Genomic DNA, 22,267 nt, shown 5'->3' on the forward strand with positions numbered 1-22,267 from the left:
TTTAAAATAACTGATTTCCTCATATAAACTGTAACTCAGTAAAATCGTATGTTGAGTTTTTACTTTTGTTCAGTATAGAACATGTGCTGATCTAGGATCTGTCCATTTAATCTTATTCATTATGGTCTATAGAAGACTAAACTGATCCTAGATCAGCACTCCAACTCTGAGACGCTTTGTGGACAAGGGCCCAGGGCTAAGATACACAGGTGGTGACAGGTGACAACAGGGCCATCTGTACATGCAGTACCCAATACATACCACTAGGGGAGCCAGACAGTTGTTTACAATGGAAGTGTGGACATTGACTGTACGGTTTTCATCTTCCAGCAGCATGCTATTATAATTTTCACATAGGCCCTTTTTCAATTTTATTCTATCATTTCCTTGTGTCCTCTCCTCCCGCCCTCTCTTCGCCTCCTTTTGAAAACGTCACGGGGGAAGCAAGGAGAGAGAACACATGGAAACAGGACCCCAAGGAAAAGTGCTTGTAAGAAAGGAGACATTTTTGAGTAGTCTCTCCTAATGTCCTGAGAGTTGATATCTGGAGAGAAGGTCCTCTCTGAAATCCTCCAGGTTAATCATTCACAGCATTATTATTACCCTCCAGATGAACCAGCTGAATAACTAATCCAACACTCACATGCCTAAATGTGCACGGACACACACACACACACACACACACACACACACACACACACACACACACACACACGCCTTGAAAGACTGATAAGGAAATTGTAAAGTATCTTACATTTACATTCAGAAAAGCAATTAACATTGTGATAGGTATCCCATCTCTCTCCCCCTCTCTAGCTTTCCCCCTCCCCCCTCTCTACTTTTCTCCCCCTCTCTAGCTTTCCCCCTCCCCCCTCTCACTTATCTATCTCTCCCTCTCTCTCCCCTACCCCCTCTCTCTCCCTCCTCTCTCCCCCTTTCTCTCCTCTCTCTCTCTCTCTCTCTCTCTCTCTCCTTCTCTTCTCTTTCCCTCCTCTCTCTCTCTCCCTCTCTCCCACTCTCTCTCTCCCTCCTCTCCTCTCTCTCCCCCTCCCTCTCTCCTCTCTCTCTCTCCCCTTCTTCTCTTTCCCTCCTCTCTATCGCTCTCCCTCTCTCCCCCTCTCTCTCCCTCCTCTCTCTCCCACTTCTCTCTCCCTCCTCTCTCTTTCTCCCCTCTCTCTCCCTCCTCTCTCTCTCACCCTCCTCCAACACTCTCTCCCTCCTCTCTCCCCTTTTTTCTCCCTCCTCTATCTCTATCTCTCTCCCCTCTCTCTCCCTCTCTCTCTCCCCACTCTCTCTCCATCCCTCTCTCCCCCCTCCCCTCTCTTTTTCTCTCTCCTACCACTGACTCTGAGATGACCAGTCTATTTACACTAGCCTTCAGCACACACACAGAGAGAGAGAGAGAGAGAGTGAATGAGAGAGAGAGAGAGAGAGAGAGAGAGACACAAATAGAAAGAGAGAGAGAGAAAGAGAGAGACAGAGACAGAGAGAGACAGTCTTCAGGAGACACGGACACAAATAATTCAGCTTCTCCAACAGCATTAAGTGCATTAACCCAACCTGGCAACGGGGTCTGGCCTTGCTGCACGAACAAGAACTGGCAACCCATCTGGCCCTCTTAAGGAAATATTCATCCAGTGGATTCCGAATGGCACCCTACATTCCCTCTATAGTGCACTTCTTTTGACCAGGGCCCATAGCCTACAGGTAAAAAGTAGTGCACTATGTAGGGAATAGGGAGCCATTGGAGACGTAACCGTAGACTGCCTCATTCATTTATAGAACTTAGTGTTATTTTCATGAATAAAACTTGTGATGCCTGCTGTGCTGCCTACAGTCTCCTCTTCTCTACTAGTGATGCCTGATGTGATGCCTACAGTCTCATTTTATCTACTAGTGATGCCTGATATGATTCATGCAGTCTCCTCTTCTGTTCTATTGATGCCTGATGTGATTCCTACCATCTCCTCTTCTCTACTAGTGATGCCTGATGAGATGCCTACAGTCTCCTCTTCTCTACTAGTGATGCCTGATGAGATGAGTAAAGTCTCATTTTCTCTACTAGTGATGCCTGATGAGATGAGTAAAGTCTCCTTTTCTCTACTAGTGATACCTGATGTAATGCCAACAGTCTCCTCTACTCTGATCGTGATGCCTGAGGAGATGCCTACAGTCTGCTTTGATCTACTAGTGATGCCTGATGTGATTCCTAAAGTCTCCTCTTCTCTACTAGTGATACCTGATGTGATGCGTACAGTCTCATTTTCTCTACTAGTGATGCCTGATGAGATTCCTACAGTCTCCATTTCTCTACTAGTGATGCCTGATGAGATGCCTACAGTCTCCTCTCCTCTACTAGTGATGCCTGATAGGATGCCTGCAGTCTCCTCTTCTCTACTGATGATGCCGGATAGGATTCATACAGTCTCCTCTTCTGTTCTAGTGATGCCTAATGTGATTCCTACAGTCTACTATTTTCTACTAGTGATAACTGATGTGATGCCTACATCCTCCTCTCCTCTACTAGTGATGCCTGATGTGATGCCTACATCCTCCTCTCCTCTACTAGTGATGCCTGATGTGATGCCTACATCCTCCTCTCCTCTACTAGTGATGCCTGATGTGATGCCTACAGACAGCCTCCTCTCCTCTACTAGTGATGCCTGATGTGATGCCTACAGACAGCCTCCTCTCCTCTACTAGTGATGCCTGATGAGATGCCTACAGACACCTTTTCTCTTCTATCTTTTTGTTTCTGTCTCTTCTCATCCTCCTCTTTTTCCTCTCCCCAGCCCCTCTGCTTGTGCCTTTCTCCATCACTTCTCCTCTTTCCTCTCTGCCTCCTCTCTCTGCCTCCTCTTTCTGCCTCCTCTCTCTGTCTCCTCTCTCTGCCTCCTCTCTCTGTCTCCTCTCTCTGCCTCCTCTCTCTGTCTCCTCTCTCTGCCTCCTCTCTCTGTCTCCTCTCTCTGCCTCCTCTCTCTGTCTCCTCTCTCTGCCTCCTCTCTCTGTCTACTCTCTCTGCCTCCTCTCTCTGCCTCCTCTCTCTGTCTCTCTTGCTGCCTCCTCTCTCTGCCTCCTCTCTCTGCCTGCTCTCTATGCCTCCTCTCTCTGTCTCCTCTCTCTGCCTCCTCTCTCTGTCTCTCTCGCTGTCTCTTCTCTCTGCCTCCTCTCTCTGTCTCCTCTCTCTTCCTCCTCTCTCTCTGCCTCCTCTCAATGCCTCCTCTCTGCCTCCTCTCTCTGCCTCCTCTCTATGCCTCCTCTCTATGCCTCCTCTCTGTCTCCTCTCTATGCCTCCTCTCTCTGTCTGCTCTCTATGTCTTCTCTCTCTGCCTCCTCTCTATGCCTCCTCTCTGTCTCCTCTCTCTGTCTCCTCTCTGCCTCCTCTCTCTGTCTCCTCTCTCTGCTTCCTCTCTACGTCTCCTCTCTCTGCCTCTCTCTGCCTCCTCTCTCTCCTCTCTCTGCCTCTCTCTCTGCCTCCTCTCTCTCCTCTCTCTGTCTCCTCTCTCTGTCTTCTCTCTCTGCCTCCTCTCTCTCTGTCTCCTCTCTCTGCCTCCTCTCCTTCTCTACAGCAGTCTGATCTCCTCTCTCGGCCTCCTCTCTCTGTCTCTCTCTGCCTCATCTCTCTGCCTCCTTTCTTTTGCTACAGCAGTCTGATCTCCTCTCTCTGCCTCCTCTCTCTGCCTCTCTCTCTGTCTCCTCTCTCTGCCTCCTCTCATTCGCTACAGCAGTCTGATCTCCTCTCTCTGTCTCCTCTCTCTGCCTCCTCTCTCAGTCTCCTCCCTCTTCCTCCTCTCTCTCTGCCTCCTCTCTCTGTCTCCTCTCTCTGCCTCCTTTCTCTGCCTCCTCTCTCTGCCTCCTCTCCTTCTCTACAGCAGTCTGATCTCCTCTCTCTGCCTCCTCTCTATGCCTCCTCTCTGCCTCCTCTCTCTTTCTCCTCTCTCTGCCTCCTCTCCCTGTCTCCTCTCTCTGCCTCCTCTCTCTACCTCCTCTCCCTGTCTCCTCTCTCTGTCTCCTCTCTCTGCCTCCTCTCTCTGTCTCCTCTCTATGCCTCCTCTCTATGCCTCCCCTCTGTCTCCTCTCTATGCCTCCTCTCTCTGTCTCCTCTCTATGCCTCCTCTCTCTGTCTTCTCTCTGCCTCCTCTCTTTGCCTCCTCTCTATGCCTCCCCTCTGTCTCCTCTCTATGCCTCCTCTCTGTCTTCTCTCTCTGCCTCCTCTCTTTGCCTCCTCTCTATGCCTCCTCTCTGTCTTCTCTCTCTGCCTACTCTCTCTGCCTCCTCTCTCTGTCTCCTCTCTCTGTCTACTCTCTCTGTCTCCTCTCTCTGCCTCTTCTCTCTGCCTCTTCTCTCTGTCTCCTCCCTCTGCCTCCTCTCTCTGTCTCTCTGTCTGTCTCCCCTCTCTGCCTCCTCTTTATGTCTCCTCTCTATGCACCGTCTCTCTGCCTCCTCTCTATGCCCCCTCTCTCTGTCTTCTCTCTCTGCCTCCTCTCATTCGCTACAGCAGTCTGATCTCCTCTCTCTGTCTCCTCTCTCTGTCTCCTCTCTCAGTCTCCTCCCTCTTCCTCCTCTCTCTCTGCCTCCTCTCTCTGTCTCCTCTCTCTGCCTCCTTTCTCTGCCTCCTCTCTCTGCCTCCTCTCCTTCTCTACAGCAGTCTGATCTCTTCTCTCTGCCTCCTCTCTATGCCTCCTCTCTGCCTCCTCTCTCTTTCTCCTCTCTCTGCCTCCTCTCCCTGTCTCCTCTCTCTGCCTCCTCTCTCTACCTCCTCTCCCTGTCTCCTCTCTCTGTCTCCTCTCTCTGCCTCCTCTCTCTGTCTCCTCTCTATGCCTCCTCTCTATGCCTCCCCTCTGTCTCCTCTCTATGCCTCCTCTCTCTGTCTCCTCTCTATGCCTCCTCTCTCTGTCTTCTCTCTGCCTCCTCTCTTTGCCTCCTCTCTATGCCTCCCCTCTGTCTCCTCTCTATGTCTCCTCTCTGTCTTCTCTCTCTGCCTCCTCTCTTTGCCTCCTCTCTATGCCTCCTCTCTGTCTTCTCTCTCTGCCTACTCTCTCTGCCTCCTCTCTCTGTCTCCTCTCTCTGTCTACTCTCTCTGTCTCCTCTCTCTGCCTTTTCTCTCTGCCTCTTCTCTCTGTCTCCTCCCTCTGCCTCCTCTCTCTGTCTCTCTGTCTGTCTCCCCTCTCTGCCTCCTCTTTATGTCTCCTCTCTATGCACCGTCTCTCTGCCTCCTCTCTATGCCCCCTCTCTCTGCCTCCTCTCTCTGCCTCCTCTCTATGCCTCCTCTCTATTGCTCCTCTCTGTCTCCTCTCTATGCCTCCTCTCTCTGTCTCCTCTCTATGCCTCCTCTCTCTGTCTTCTCTCTCTGCCTCCTCTCTTTGCCTCCTCTCTATGCCTCCTCTCTGTCTCCTCTCTCTGTCTCCTCTCTCTGTCTCCTCTCTCTGCCTCCTCTCCTTCTCTACAGCAGTCTGATCCCCTCTCTCTGCCTCCTCTCTCTGTCTCTCTCTGCCTCCTCTCTCTGCCTCCTCTCTTTCGCTACAGCAGTCTGATCTCCTCTATCTGCCTCCTCTCTCTGCCTCTCTCTCTGTCTCCTCTCTCTGCCTCCTCTCTTTCGCTACAGCAGTCTGATCTCCTCTATCTGCCTCCTCTCTCTGCCTCTCTCTCTGTCTCCTCTCTCTGCCTCCTCTCCTTCGCTACAGCAGTCTGATCTCCTCTCTCTGCCTCCTCTCTCTTTCTCCTCTCTCTGTCTCCTCTCTCCGCCTCCTCTCTCTGTCTCCTCTCTCTGCCTCTTCTCTCTGCCTCTTCTCTCTGTCTCCTCTCTTTTGCTACAGCAGTCTGATCTCCTCTATCTGCCTCCTCTCTCTGCCTCTCTCTCTGTCTCCTCTCTCTGTCTCCTCTCTTTCGCTACAGCAGTCTGATCTACTCTCTCTGCCTCCTCTCTCTGCTTCTCTCTCTGTCTCCTCTCTCTGCCTCCTCTCTTTCGCTACAGCAGTCTGATCTCCTCTATCTGCCTCCTCTCTCTGCCTCTCTCTCTGTCTCCTCTCTCTGCCTCCTCTCCTTCGCTACAGCAGTCTGATCTCCTCTCTCTGCCTCCTCTCTCTTTCTCCTCTCTCTGTCTCCTCTCTCCGCCTCCTCTCTCTGTCACCTCTCTCTGTCTCCTCTCTCTGCCTCTTCTCTCTGCCTCTTCTCTCTGTCTCCTCTCTCTGTCTCCTCTCTTTCGCTACAGCAGTCTGATCTCCTCTTCACTCAGGAAGAAAACCCAGATGTAATACAAAGCTAAGCCCCATCCCCAGAGGGGGGTTCTGACGTCTGATATAACTTGGGCTGTGTCTCAAAGGGCTCCGTATTCCCTATAGGCCATGGTCAAAGGCAGTGCACTACATAGGGAATAGGGTGCTATTGGGCCCTGGTCAAAAGTGGTGCACTTCATAAGGAGCCATTTGGGATACAGCCTAGGTCACTAACCAGGTCATAGTAGTGGGTCAAAGCTAACATAGTGTATAACAAGCTGGATTATGGAGACAACTTGGCATCCTATTCCCTATATAGTGCATTACTTTTGACCAGAAACCTATGGGGTCCTGGTCAAAAGGTGTGCACTATATAGGGGATAGGATGCCATTTGGTATGCATCTCTGCCTCAGGTTGTAACTACAGAGCCATGACCTAGATAAGAAAGAAAGAAAGAAAGAATGAATGAATGGTTTGTAAGAGAGAAGGAAAAGGCCCAAAACGATATTGTATTTATACTGTGGCTCACGTGTGTTTTATCCTGTATTAAACTATCCTGCTGTATCCATCTATGGAGATTCTTCTGAAAAATATGTCACCTACCTTCTGTGGATTTAAAATTCAAGAACTCACATTATAGGGATGGTTTCCCAGACCTAAATTAAGCCAACTCCTCCAGACGAAAAAGCACTTTCTTCAAATGAGATGCTCCCTAGGGCTACTTCCTGAAATGTGCACTCCCTTAGTCCCCGTTAGGGACTGGAAGACTGGATTGGTGCAGACGGAATGACTACTATACTTTCCTGATGCTGATCCAATGCTGTTAAATCAGGAGTCAACTAGACTACAGTAGACTGTTAAATCAGGAGTCAACTAGACTACAGTAGACTGTTAAATCAGGAGTAAACTAGACTACAGTAGACTGTTAAATCAGGAGTCAACTAGACTACAGTAGACTGTTAAATCAGGAGTCAACTACAGTAGACTGTTAAATCAGGAGTCAACTAGACTACAGCAGACTGTTAAATCAGGAGTCAACTAGACTACAGCAGACTGTTAAATCAGGATCAACTAGACTACAGTAGACTGTTAAATCAGGAGTCAACTAGACTACAGTAGACTGTTAAATCAGGAGTCAACTAGACTACAGCAGACTGTTAAATCAGGAGTCAACTAGACTACAGTAGACTGTTAAATCAGGAGTCAACTAGACTACAGTAGACTGTTAAATCAGGAGTCAACTAGACTACAGTAGACTGTTAAATCAGGAGTCAACTAGACTACAGTAGACTGTTAAATCAGGAGTCAACTAGACTACAGCAGACTGTTAAATCAGGAGTCAACTAGACTACAGTAGACTGTTAAATCAGGAGTCAACTAGACTACAGTAGACTGTTAAATCAGGATCAACTAGACTACAGTAGACTGTTAAATCAGGATCAACTAGACTACAGTAGACTGTTAAATCAGGAGTCAACTAGACTACAGTAGACTGTTAAATCAGGAGTCAACTAGACTACAGTAGACTGTTAAATCCCTGATGGAGATTCCCCTAGGCTGCGTCAGAAAGGGTCTTGTTTACATTGGAGTGAATACGACAACATCCAACTTCAGATGCAGCTCATTCAAGTCAACAAACATGTAATCAGATGGTTATCAACTACAACATCACAGATGTAATCAGAGGGTTGATTACCAAGCAAGTTCTCATCTGAGGCTTGATTACCAATCAAGCTCGCAAAATAATAATATGCTTGAACATATCTATAGTCTATCAGTCTTGCATGTTTACATGATCATCACTCAATAGCTGTTAAGTTTGTCCAGGACCCGACATCAGTGTTAGCTATGTATTCTGCTACGTTTGCTTGTAAACAAAAAATGTCTCTATAGCCAAATCCAGTAAAATCAAATCAAATGTTATTAGTCACATGCAACAAATACAACAGGTGTAGACTTTACATTGAAATGCTTACTTACAAGCCAACAACCAACTAAAAAATAAGAATATTAATAAAAAATAAAAGTAACAAGTAATTAAAGAGCAGCAGTAAAATTACAATAGCAAGACTATATACAGGTGGGTACCGGTACAGAGTCAATGTGCGGGGGCACTGGTTAGTCGAGGTAATATGTACATGTAGGTAGAGTTATTAAAGTGTCTATGCATAGATTATAACAGAGAGTAGCAGCAGTGTAAAAGAGGGGGGCAATGCAAATAGTCTGGGTAGCTATTTGATTAGATGTTCAGGAGTCTTATGGCTTGGGGGTAGAAGCTGTTTAGAAGGCTCTTGGACCTAGACTTGGAGCTCTGGTACCGCTTGAGGTGCGATAACAGAGAGAACAGTCTATGATTAGGGAGGCTGGAGTCTTTGACCAGTTTTAGGGCCTTCCTCTAACACTGCCTGGTATAGAGGTCCTGGATGGCAGGAAGCTTGCCCCCAGTGATGTACTGGGCCGTACGCACTACCCTCTGTAGTGACTTACGTTCAGAGGCCGAGCAGTTGCCATACCAGGCGGTGATGCAACCAGTCAGGATGCTCTCGATGGTGCAGCTGTAGAACCTTTTGAGATTCTGAGGAACCATGCCAAATCTTTTCAGTCTCCTGAGGGGGAATAGATTTTGTCGTGCCCTCTTCACGACTGTCTTGGTGTGCTTGGACCATGTTAGTTTGTTGATGATGTGGACACCAAGGAACTTGTAGCTCTCAACCTGCTCCACTACAGCCCCATCAATGAGAATGGGTCCTCCTCGGTCCTCTTTTTCCTGTAGTCCACAAGCGTCTCCAATGTCTTGATCACGTTGAGGGAAAGTTTGTTGTCCTGGCACCACACGGCCAGGTCTCTGACCTCCTCTTTATAGGCTGTCTCGTCATTGTCGGTGATCAGGCCTACCACTGTTGTGTCATTGGCAAACTTAATGATGGTGTTGGAGCCGTGCCTGGCCATGCAGTCATGAGTGAACAGGGAGTACAGGAGTGGACTGAGCAAGCACCCCTGAGGGGCCTCTGTGTTGAGGATCAGTGTGGCGGATGTGTTGTTACCTACCCTTACCACCTGGGGGCGGCCCTTCAGGAAGTCCAGGATCCAGTTGCAGAGGGAGATGTTTAGTCCCTGGGTCCTTAGCTTAGCGATGAGCTTTGAGGGTACTATGGTGTTGAACGCTGAGCAGTAATCAATGAATAGCATTCTCAAATAGGTGTTCCTTTTGTCCAGGTGTGAAAGGGCAGTGTGGAGTTCAACAGAGATTGCATCATCTGTGGATCTGTTAGTGCGGTATGCAAATTGGAGTGGGTCTAGGGTTTCTGGGATAATGGTGTTGATGTGAGCCATGACCAGCCTTTCAAAGCACTTCATGGCTACAGATGTGAGTGCTACTGGTCATTTAGGCAGGTTACCTTAGTGTTCTTGTGCACAGGGACTACGGTGGTCTGCTTAAAACATGTTGGTATTACAGACTCGGACAGGGAGAGGTTGAAAAGACACTTGCGAGTTGGTCAGCGCATGCTCGGAGTACACGTCCTGGTAATCCGTCTGGCCCTGCGGCCTTGTGAATGTTGACCTGTTTAAAGGTCTTACTCACATTGGTTGCGGAGAGCGTGATCACACAGTCGTCCGGAACAGCTTATGCTCTCATGCATGTTTCAGTGCTATTTGTGTTACATCTGCTCCTGCCATGCCCTCTACTGCTCATCCTGTGTCTCCTTGACCTTCCGCCACTCCCCCAGTACTCTCTCTCTCTCTCTCTCTCTCTCTCTCTCTCTCTCTCTCTCTCTCTCTCTCTCTCTCTGTGTGATTGTGTGAGCAGACACAGGTGTGCTGGAGTCAGAGCAGATCCCCACCAGCTGCAACCCGTTCCGTAATCAAGACCTCTACAAATACTCAGCCCTGCCACTTCCACGCGGCCAGATTGTAATATATTTTCAGTCAGTCTATGCTTCTAGCCGTTTGTTACTGTTAGACCCTGTTATCCTGTTGTGCCTGTTTTCCTTGCCTGACGCTGTTTTCCTCTCCGCTAGAGTTCCGCCCGCTCTGACTCTGGTCCCTGTCTCCAGTTACACGTCTCGTCATCCTGATACTCTGTCCTGGATTCCCCACTCTACTAATCCCTTGGATTCCTCTCCAGATCTGCTTACCCTGTCCCAACCCCTCTCACTCCAGCCTCAGCCTCCAGACCTGCTTACCCTGTCCCAACCCCTCTCACTCCAGCCTCAGCCTCCAGACCGGCTTACCCTGTCCCAACCCCTCTCACTCCAGCCTCAGCCTCCGCACCTGGTTTCCTGCAACCCACCCGAGCTTCCCCTGACCTGCACTCCATCTCCCCACTGTGTTTTAATAAATACCTTGGTTACTTCATCCCAGTCTCCGTCGTCTGAGTCTGCTCTTGGGTTCCCCTGTTCCACTCCGCTTAACAATTTGCCTCGATGCGAGCATAGAAGTAGTTTAGCTCGTCTGGTAGGCTCATGTCACTGGTCAGCTCTCAGCTGTGCTTCCCTTTGTAGTCTGTAATGGTCTGCAAGCCCTGCCACATCCGACAAGTGTTGGAGCCAGTGTAGTACGATTTACCTTAGTCCTGTATTGACGCTTTGCCTGTTTGATGGTTCGTCGGAGAGCATAGCGGGAATTTTTGTAAGCTTCCGGGTTAGAGTCCAGCTCCTTGAAAGCGGCAGCTCTAGCCTTTAGCTCAGTGCGAATGTTGCCTGTAATCCTTAGCTTCTGGTTGGGGTATGTACATACGGTCACTGTGGGGACGACGTCATCAATGTAATTATTGATGAAGCCAATGACTGATGTGGTGTACTCCTCAATGCCATCGGAAGAATCCCGGAACATGCTGGAAACAGTTCTGTAGCTTAGCATCTGCTTCATCTGACCAATTTTTTATTGACCGGGTCACTGGTGCTTCCTGCTTTCATTTTTGCTTATAAGCAGGAATCAGAAGGATAGAGTTATGGTCAGATTTTCCAAATTGAGGGCGAGGGAGAGCTTTGTACGCATCTCTGTGTGTAGAGTAAAGGTGATCTAGAGTTTTTTTCCTTCTGGTTCCACATTTAACATGCTGATAGAAATTTGGTAAAACAGATTTAAGTTTCCCTTCATCAATGTCCCCGGCCACTAGGAGCGCCACCTCTGGATGAGCATTTTCCTATTTGCTTATGGCGGAATACAGCTCATTGAGTGCGGTCTTAGTGCCAGCATCGGTCTGTGGTGGTGTGCAAACAGCTACAAAAAATACAGACGAAAACTTTCTAGGTAGATAGTGTGGTCTACAGCTTAACATGAGATACTCTACCTCAGGCGAGCAAAACCTTGAGACTTCCTTAGACATCGTGCACCAGCTATTGTTTACAAATATGCATAGTCTGCCACCCTTTGTCTGAGCAGACGCCGCTGTTCTATCCTGCCAGTACAGCGCATAACCAGCCAGCTGTATGTTGATAATGTCCTCATTCAGCCACGACTCTGTGAAACATAAGATATGACCGCTTTTTAATGTCCCGTTGGTAGTTTCATCTTCCTCGTCGGTCGTCCATTTTATTTTCCAAAAATTGTTGCACGTTAGCTAGCAGAACGGAAGGCAGAGTGGGTTTATTCGATCGCCCTCTTTTTCTGTTCCCGGGAAAAGCAGTATGTCCTTCACGTCGGGCTCGTCGGAATCAAAGGAAAAAAAAGCTTATTCCAGTTCGTGGTGAAAATCAGAAGTGATTTTCTGTCATAAGCGACGGTAGCAGCAACATTATGTACCAAATGGGTTAAAAAAGAAGTTACAAACGATGCAAAAAAACGAACAAAAAAACATAGTTGATACACTCTCTCTGTATCGTCAATGGTGGACTTTCACCTGAAGCCAATCAGGAACAACAATAACAACCCTTCTATAACAGAAACCATCCAGACCCCTCTAGGATGCTGTGTTATAATGATGCTGAACCTCTTCACTGTCTCATGTTCACATAGTTACTCCTTCAAAAGCACATGTATATCAACATCATATTGGTCTCTGCTTGTCTACTCTCCTTAGTCTGGATCAATATTACATCACCTCGGTCTCTGATTGTCTACTCTCCATAATCTGGATCAATATTACATCACCTCGGTCTCTGATTGTCCACTCTCCATAATCTGGATCAATATTACATCACCTCGGTCTCTGATTGTCTACTCTCCTTAATCTGGATCAATATTACATCACCTCGGTCTCTGATTGCCTACTCTCCTTAGTCTGGATCAATATTACATCACCTCGGTCTCTGATTGTCCACTCTCCATAATCTGGATCAATATTACATCACCTCGGTCTCTGATTGCCTACTCTCCTTAGTCTGGATCAATATTACATCACCTCGGTCTCTGATTGTCCACTCTCCATAATCTGGATCAATATTACATCACCTCGGTCTCTGATTGTCTACTCTCCTTAATCTGGATCAATATTACATCACCTCGGTCTCTGATTGCCTACTCTCCTTAGTCTGGATCAATATTACATCACCTCGGTCTCTGATTGTCCACTCTCCATAATCTGGATCAATATTACATCACCTCGGTCTCTGATTGCCTACTCTCCTTAATCTGGATCAATATTACATCACCTCGGTCTCTGATTGTCTACTCTCCATAATCTGGATCAATATTACATCACCTCGGTCTCTGATTGCCTACTCTCCTTAATCTGGATCAATATTACATCACCTCGGTCTCTGATTGCCTACTCTCCTTAATCTGGATCAATATTACATCACCTCCTTCGCTGGAGTGATCTGAAAGAACTGACCAGGTGAAAGTCATTAAGCCTAATGATGAGCGGCCACCGTAATAGTGGAGTTCCTGTCCGACTACATTACAGCAGATGCCAGATCTCACAATGGCCTGGATAGACATGTGACATATCCGCTAACCACATCATATAACATAGCAATCGGATACCCGACTGCACAGTCGATGACGTGGCAAGCAACCATTGGTTGATGCAATGCAGTGCCTGCACATTGGACGTCTAGGCGGGGAGGAATTCTACCATTGGTTTGGCCTGCCAAGTCTCAGGCTAGCCTGGAGAAATCTAGTCTGTTTGTGCTAACATTCTACTCATGGAATGTGACAAGGAGTGGAAAGGAGTGAAAAGTTAGCACAAACAGACTGGATTTCTCCAGGATAGTCTTAAACTACCTGAATTCTCACACATACAGACACTCAAGGATATTGTATATCTTAAACGTGTATTCACATTAACTTTCCACGGTTCATCATGACAAATATTGTACACCTCTCTCCAGCAGTGTAGCGTCAGTTGACTAACCCTCCCTCCTCTCTGACCTGTCATGTGTATTTACTTCTCAATTCAACCCTGACACAAACCCCAGACACTTAAAACCAATTATCAGTTCCCAAAGGGAACCATTATCTGCCGCACCTGCTGCCCTCAGGGCACATTTAGCCTTCGCACACCCAAGTGGCAGGAAATAGGTGGAGGAGTTCTCCATATAAGCAGTAATGGAACTAGATCCAAAGGGAATGAAGGATATGAAACAAGGACAGTCATTAGGCAGACTCTTATAGACTGCCTGCGTCTCAAATGGCACCCTATTCTCTATGTAGTGCACTACTTTTGACCAGGACCTATTGGGCTGTATTATAAAAATACCCTTATATACTGTAGATATTATAAAATACCCTTATATACTGTAGATATTATAAAATACCCTTATATACTGTAGATATTATAAAATACCCTTATATACTGTAGATATTATAAAATACCCTTATATACTGTAGATATTATAAAATACCCTTATATACTATAGATATTATAAAATACTCTTACAGGTCATTCCATGAAATGAGTACCTTTCGTATCCCTTTGATATTTTAAGTAGAAATTGTCCACCAATATTGACATTTTAAATCCTCATGTTAAATGAAGTGGCCTTTAATATAAACCACATGGATATTTCAATAAATCCCACTTCATCCCACCGTTTCTCCTAGTTTCACCATTATTGTAAAGCCCTAGTTATTGTGTTGCTTTGACAAAATCATTTCTGAAGACGATTTCCATTCGATTAGTGATTAATTTACATCTGTCCCACGTATTGGGATCGGCCCTGTTAAGTGAACAGATTGTTGGCCAAATTTCTGGTGTTTTTGTGGGAGAAAACTGAGTGGGTCAAGCCTAACACATCAACCATGTTACCTATAGATAGACAGGCTAGAATTTGTTTTACACAAAAAATCATGTTTTGTGAAACTTGTTTTAAATTGCCCCTCCCTGTAGCAACACAACAAGCTTCCATTCCCCCTGTCACAATGGGATTTATGGCTGATTTAACCTTACTGTTGTGTTCTGGTCCAATTGGACATATTTACAAGTTTTCTCTCTGAAAAATGTAGTTCATTTAATCTGATTGTCATAAGGTTCCATTACTTTGTCCACACACAGACCCCCACATGCATGTGTGTTTGAGCACACACACACCTCACTCCCCTTCTTGGCTTCCATGGCAACCCCCGCGGGAACCTTTCCCAATAGAATCTTTCCTCCACGGGAACCACAGCTGTTGGCTTTCTCACAAACAATCGCAACATTGTTTCAATAATATATAGAACTTTTCTCGCAGCTCTGGTATAAAAAGCTTTTTTGAAGCCCTGCTCACAATTCATTCTGTGGCACAATGACCAAATTATATACTGTATGTGAGGCTCTTGATCATATCTTTGGTCATGACACTGGTGAGGAGGAGAGAGTCTGTGATAAATAGCACAATATGCTTCATCTGAGGATTTGTTTTAGTCAAAAACGAGTTGTATGAGCTCAGGTCAATGAGGCCTACAGGCCATAAATAGCAAATAGAAGTTCAAAACTTGTAATGTTCACAAGAACTTAAGTTGATAAAAAGATCTAACACAACATGAGGTGATAATATATGTATTATTATGGATTTATAATCAGCTATAACGGGGCGGCCATTTTGGACCGGGAACACATAATGAATTAACATGAAATGAACACAACAGGAGGGTTAAGATGACGTCGTAAACCTTGTTACGGTCGACCCTGTTACTTTATTTGGTACTAAATAGGCACATAATATAGTACTTTATTGTATTTAACCTCTTGAGATGGAAAATTATTATTGTGCCCTTTGTGATAGAACGTTGACAATGGGTGAAATCAGAGTTTTTTTGTTTTACTAAGTTGCACTTCTTAAATGGCCTGAATTGGTGGAATGACCCTTAAACAGCTGCATGAAGGCTTGAATTGGTAGAATGACCCTTAAACAGCTGCATGAAGGCCTGAATTCATGGAACGACCCTTAAACAGCTGCATGAAGGCCTGAATTCATGGAACGACCCTTAAACAGCTACATGATGGCCTGAATTGGTAGAATGACCCTTAAACAGCTGCATGAAGGCCTGAATTCATGGAACGACCCTTAAACAGCTACATGATGGCCTGAATTCATGGAACAACCCTTAAACAGCTACATGATGGCCTGAATTGGTAGAATGACCCTTAAACAGCTGCATGAAGGCCTGAATTCATGGAACGACCCTTAAACAGCTGCATGAAGGCCTGAATTCATGGAACGACCCTTAAACAGCTACATGATGGCCTGAATTCATGGAACGACCCTTAAACAGCTACATGATGGCCTGAATTAGTGGAACGACCCTTATACAGCTACATGATGGCCTGAATTGGTGGAACGACCCTTAAACAGCTACATGATGGCCTGAATTGGTGGAACAACCCTTAAATGAGCTGCATGAATGCCTGAATTAGCATGTACATCCAGACAAGTCTTAAACCAGCAGCTTACATCTGTATGTAGGTTAAAGGCTAACAGTTTAAAAACATATGGTGGCAGCAGTGGGATGGCGCACCGCAAATCAGTGAATTCCAACAAGAGAGGTAAAGGAAAGCGTACAGGATTGCGTTCTCAGCAGCAGCATCCACTGTCATAAAAGGTACCTGAAGTTGAAACGGGGTGGAATACCATGGAATCTTCTGGTGAAGAGGTTAATTATGAGAAACTAGGAGCCCGAGCAAGGGGCCAAACACAACCAAAACTGTTGGAGCTACCGGTTGAACCAGCAGATACAGCCATAAGAGACCAGATGACTGAAGGAGCAGTTGGGGGACCAGAACCACACCCAACCATTGTAGCCCTTTTCCAGCAAATTTTCACCTGCCTTGAGAAGAGGGACAAAGACCTAAAGCAGGAGTTCCGGGGCCTAAGCCAATCTATCCTCACAGCTCCTCACCAAGCGGAACTTGTCAGGGAGAGCCCAAGATTGGGTCTGCCAACACCAGGACGAAAAAGGCTTGACGCAGCAGGGACTTAGTGTCTCTTGACACTATATAAATGACTCATCTCGCAGTGTTTGTGATGATACCCTGATGAAGACAGCTTTGCTGTCGAAACGTTGGTTATTAAATTGTTGCATCTGAGCTCTTAGAGTGTGCGGCTTTCCCTTATTTAACAGTTTAAAAACAACATTCCAATAAAATATGACATATAAGCGAATATGTTTGATCTTTAAATTTTGACAGAGTTTAAATGAAGGATGAAACAAGGACAGTAATTAGTTAGACTCCATTATAGACCCTAGCTAGGTTTCCATCCAATTGAAACAAGGACAGTAATTAGTTAGACTCCATTATAGACCCTAGCTAGGTTTCCATCCAATTGAAACAAGGACAGTAATTAGTTAGACTCCATTATAGACCCTAGCTAGGTTTCCATCCAATTGAAACAAGGACAGTAATTAGACAGACTCCATTATAGACCCTAGCTAGGTTTCCATCTAATTGAAACAAGGACAGTAATTAGGCAGACTCCATTATAGACCCTAGCTAGGTTTCCATCCAATTGAAACAAGGACAGTAATTAGACAGACTCCATTATAGACCCTAGCTAGGTTTCCATCCAATTGAAACAAGGACAGTAATTAGACAGACTCCATTATAGACCCTAGCTAGGTTTCCATCTAATTGAAACAAGGACAGTAATTAGGCAGACTCCATTATAGACCCTAGCTAGGTTTCCATCCAATTGATGACAGATGTTCATGTAAATATTCTAAAATCCGCATAAAAACAATATGCACATTTTCCCGCCAGATGTTTCCATCAAATTGATTTGTTGTAGATAAAAGGCTGTGTGTGATGACGTAGTACACACACAACAATGACTTGTGCAGTTAAATTTCAACTGTAATGATGGTTTGGTCAAAAGGAATGTTACGTTATATATGCTTTGCGAATGTGCCCACTGGTTTTGGCACCTGCACTCCAGCCAACAGCTCGCAGATACGGGTAGGCAATTAGGGTATTACAATGAGATTATTATGGACAAAAGAGCGAGATTATTTGTATTTGTCAAATGGCAGCCAAGCACAAGGGGAGTCCCTCAATTTGTGTTTATTTGAATTTACCTTGAATATTGCAGCCCATTTGTGTAGGCTATTAGGCAGACAAAACCGCTCAGCAATAAATAGCGGCTAAATTCATCCTCGTTGTTAGACTATTTGATATGTCATTTTAATAAAAACGTTTATAAATAGCAGCTAAATACGATATATAGCTGTAGATAGTACACTGCCCAATGAAATAAACCCTAGTAAGCTAGTGTTTTAAGGGTAGACTGACTGTATAATGTGGCATTAATAGATTGGTTTTACGCACAACTTTCTATCGGAGCTGGGAGAGAGCCGAGGACGGCGCAGGTAACGCTGCTATCAGCTCTTAGCCTGTACAGGACTGTTGTGAACTCTAAAATAAATCACTTGGTTGCTGATTAGTATGCTGTTGCATCGAACATTTATTTTACAATCTGCAATGTTTTTGAATTTTCAACTTTAATCACTGAACAAGTAAATGCATTATTGCCACCAGCCAGCAGTCTATAAATGGCAGTATTACGACACCGTGTATTCCTAAAGCTTGGTGAACTATTAGGCTTAACGTGAGAAAAGTACCACCAAACAGGCCTACCAATAAACATTGATCCATTATCTAAAGCACAGCTCTGGCGCCACAGGGTCCTGTGAAACTGAGTTTGCCAGTGAACTACTCAACATTACGTGTAGATCGGTCAGTCGACGCGTTACGGATTTGACACGGACTACAGCCAAAAGCTTTGCACATTTAAACATTTGTAAAAAAGTATATATATTATAATAATACACAATTAAAAAATAACATACCAATAAAACATTTACATCAAATAAATATTTTTGTTTTTTAACTCTATTTGTGTCAGACGTGTTTAGGCCTTTTGGTCTTGGCCTTCTATTACAGAATGTTGTACACAAACCCCGTTCTAGAACACTGTAACTAGATGAGACGATAACAGGAAGAAGAAAGAGGACAGTCGTTGGTTGTTGTGTTACTGCATGTTTTATTGAGACCCTAGAGGTGTGTTGAATTTTTATTGAGACCCTGGAGGTGTGTTGAATGAATACATTACAGAAGAGTGGTGTGCCAGTATGTACCAGTGTGTTGTGGTTCAGGAGCATGGCTTAGAAGGTCAAACACTCCCATGTGCACTTTCTCTCCTTCTTTCTGTCTCTCTTTCTCTCTCTCTGTCTCTCTCTCTTTCTCTCTCTCTGTCTCTCTCTCTGTCTCTCTCTCTCTTTGTGTCCCTTTCTGTCATTGTCTCCCTGTCCCTCCTCTATCTCTGTTTTTGTTTCTCTCTCCATCCATCTCTCCCACATCCCTCTCTCCCTCTCCCCACTCTCCTTCTCTCCAAAGACCTTTCCTGTCCTGTTCACAGTCCATCACATTGACCTTGTTTCATACAGATGTTGGATCTAAATTTGAGCCAGTTTGCTACAGCAGGAAAATAATCCTGCAGCAACAGGAAATGTGGATTATAATTATTAATGGACATTTTGTTAAGGTTTGATGCATTTTTCGTAATGGAAAAATCAAGTTTGAAATTTCAATGTGGAAATTGCAAACTTCAGAAGCCTTTTTAACCTAAAATGCACTACACATTTACATTTTCCTGCATAGCAGGAAAGTTCTCCTGCAACAGGGTGATCAAAATACGATCCTACATCAGTATGACTCAGTATGTCCCAAATGACCCTGGTCAAAAGTAGGGAATAGGGTGCCATAGGGTCCTGGTCTAAAGTAGTGCACTATATTGGGAATAGGGTGCCATAGGGTCCCTGTCTAAAGTAGTGCACTATGTAGGGAATGGAATAGGGTGCCATAGGGTCCCTGTCTAAAGTAGTGCACTATGTAGGGAATGGAATAGGGTTTGGGAGACAGACTCAGTCAACAACAACAACAACAACAACAAAGAAATAAAAAGAAGAGAAGAGGAAAAACACTGACAGCCTGCTGCTCAGCTTTCCACCAATCAGGGACCAAACACATGATGACAGGTTAACAGTCCAGGGAGAGAACCTAGAGGTGGTAGGGAGGGAGAGAGAGGAGGGAGGTTACGCAACTAACACACCATCTATGTCTCTCTCTGTCTCTCTCTGTCTCTCTCTGTCTCTCTCTGTCTCTCCATTTCTCTCTCTCTCCATTTCTCTCTCTCTCCATTTCTCTCTCTCTCCATTTCTCTCTCTCTCCATTTCTCTCTCTCTCTCCATTTCTCTCTCTCTCCATTTCTCTCTCCATTTCTCTCTCTCTCCATTTCTCTCTCTCTCCATTTCTCTCTCTCTCTATTTCTCTCTCTCTCTATCTCTCTCTCTCTCTCTCACTCTTCCTCTCTCTCTCTGTCTCTCTCTCTCTCTCCATTTCTCTCCCTCTCTCAAGCTCTCTCCATTTCTCTCTCTCTCTCGCTCTCTCTCACTCTTCCTCTCTCTCTCTCTCAATCTTCCTCCCTCTCTCTCTCTCTCTCACTCTTTCTCTCTCTCTCTCTCTCTCTCTCTCTCTCTTTCACTCTTAAACACAGACACTCTCTCTCTGGGCTTAGCTTTTAGTCAGAGGCAAGCATATACACACATTCTGCATGTTAGGTTATGGATCGGAGAGATTTGATTCAGGAAACCGTCACGCAAAGCCATTCCAACCAACGTCACAGGTTACAATATGCAACCTGGGTTCAAATACTATTTGAGAAAATGAATTGAATTGATTGGATCCAAATTGGTCATTTTAATTTATAGGATTCAGATAATATTTAGTAAATATAGTACCCAACATCTGATTTGGACCAAACGTCTTCTTATCAATGAGTAAGACAATCCAAAAGTCACCCACGTACCCATCATACCCCATGCCAATCCCAACTCAACAACCGGTATACAGCATCAGTTCTCTATGTTGGACAAGTAGTATGAAGCTGCGGCTTGGAGTATTGCATCGCCATACTATGTCATGTATCCCCTGTGAATCTGGTGATGTGTTCTGAGAAATTAGTCATTGATGTAGCCTGCATTAAAGTAGTGTGAATGTACTAGATGCAGCTGTTCCTGTGTTTATTAAATAGATCACGTTTCTTTTGCAACTTTGGGTTTAAAGCAATACATTGTGGCTCATTATGAAAATAAATTGTGTGGTCAAACTCACAATTCGAGCCAGTCATTCATGAAGATTCAGTTTGTGCTTCTGTGCCAACCATGCATGAGGCAGGTCACACTAACCCTAATCAGGGATAGGATGTGATTAACAAATTAATGATTTCTTGCTCGCATGAGAGAGGGATAAGAGGAGAGGGAGAGAGAAAGGGAGAGAAGAGTAGAGAGGATGTGTAAGAGGAGTAGACTAGAGATGGGACAAGGGAGGAGAGAAGGAGGATGAGGGAGGGATGGAGGGAGATAGAGGAATAGAGAGAGTGGAGAGGAAAATAAGTGAGAGAGAGATGGAGAGGAGGGAGAGGTGTGGAGAGAGAGCGGGGAAGACAGGGAGAGAAAGAGATGAAGAGAAAAAGAGAGAGGGAGCTCTGGTTGTGAGACTTTGTTACTGTATAATAGATGCTTAGAAATACCCAGGATGGATATCATCATCGTCACCGTGACATGACATCACACAAGATCCCCAGGGCCTGGAGAGATAATCCCTCATAATCTGAGAAATACAGAGGCTGTGTCCCAAAGGACCCTGGTCAAAAGTAGTGCACTATATAGGGAAAAGGGTGCCATTGGACCCTGGTCAAAAGTAGTGCACTACAACCCTATAGGCCCTGGTCAAAAGTAGTGCACTACAACCCTATAGGCCCTGGTCAAAAGTAGTGCACTACAGTCCTATAGGCCCTGGTCAAAAGTAGTGCACTACAGCCCTATAGGCCCTGGTCAAAAGTAGTGCACGACAGCCCAATAGGCCCTGGTCAAAAGTAGTGCACTACATAGGGAAGAGGGTGCCATTTCAGACCCAGACGGTGTCACACTTCCCCCACAAATAAAGCCCACAGGTCCAGAACAGATATGATGGTAATGACGGTTGAGAGATGGCAGTAGAAATAGAAATCTAGATCAGCTCAGGGAAGATCTATTCTACTCTTCTAACATTCTATCCCCTTCACAGACTTTGACCAATCAGGAGTTGATATTGACCTAATGATATTGACTTACACCAATCAGGAGTTGATATTGACCAAATTATATTGACCTAATAATGTTGACCTACACCAATCAGGAGTTGATATTGACCTAATGATATTGACCTACACCAATCAGGAGTTCATATTGACCTAATGCAACGGCAGGCTAGAACAGTTGTTTTCCAATGTGGTTGTTTACCAGTTTTACCGCATCTATTTTATCATTACTATCATTACCATTACTATTACTATCCTTTTCTCCTTGAGGGACCACTTCTATAAAAATAGGTCAGATCAGCAATATATCACAGAGCTTTTGGGGGTTCAGGAACTAGAGCTGGAGAAACCTTAGCCTAGAGAATTGGTGGAAAATGTCCCTGTTTCGATCAATCCTCAATGCTCTTTCATCAAATTGGCCAATGAATGTTTTGGATAAACCTGTTCTAGCTATTTCCTGGATATATGTAATCCATTAACAGCTGAGACAGTACTAGTAGTGGATGCATTGAACATGAAACGACTACAGACATCAACGGTACGGTCAGTTTGGC

At 45.2% G+C, this 22,267-nt stretch overlaps 1 protein-coding gene across 1 annotated transcript in view; it reads right to left on the minus strand.

The window, feature by feature from the left end:
* Positions 1-19,612: 19,612 nt before the first annotated feature.
* LOC115187345 (D(1) dopamine receptor-like) overlaps positions 19,613-22,267 on the minus strand; it is a 5,238-nt gene continuing 2,583 nt past the window's right edge. Inside the window, exon 5 of the mRNA XM_029746415.1 lies at positions 19,613-19,633. Coding sequence (XP_029602275.1) covers positions 19,613-19,633 — 21 coding nt within the window. The remainder of the gene's footprint in view (positions 19,634-22,267) is intronic.

This window comes from Salmo trutta, unplaced genomic scaffold (assembly GCF_901001165.1).
Source record: "Salmo trutta unplaced genomic scaffold, fSalTru1.1, whole genome shotgun sequence".
NCBI classification, from domain to species: Eukaryota; Metazoa; Chordata; class Actinopteri; order Salmoniformes; family Salmonidae; genus Salmo; species Salmo trutta.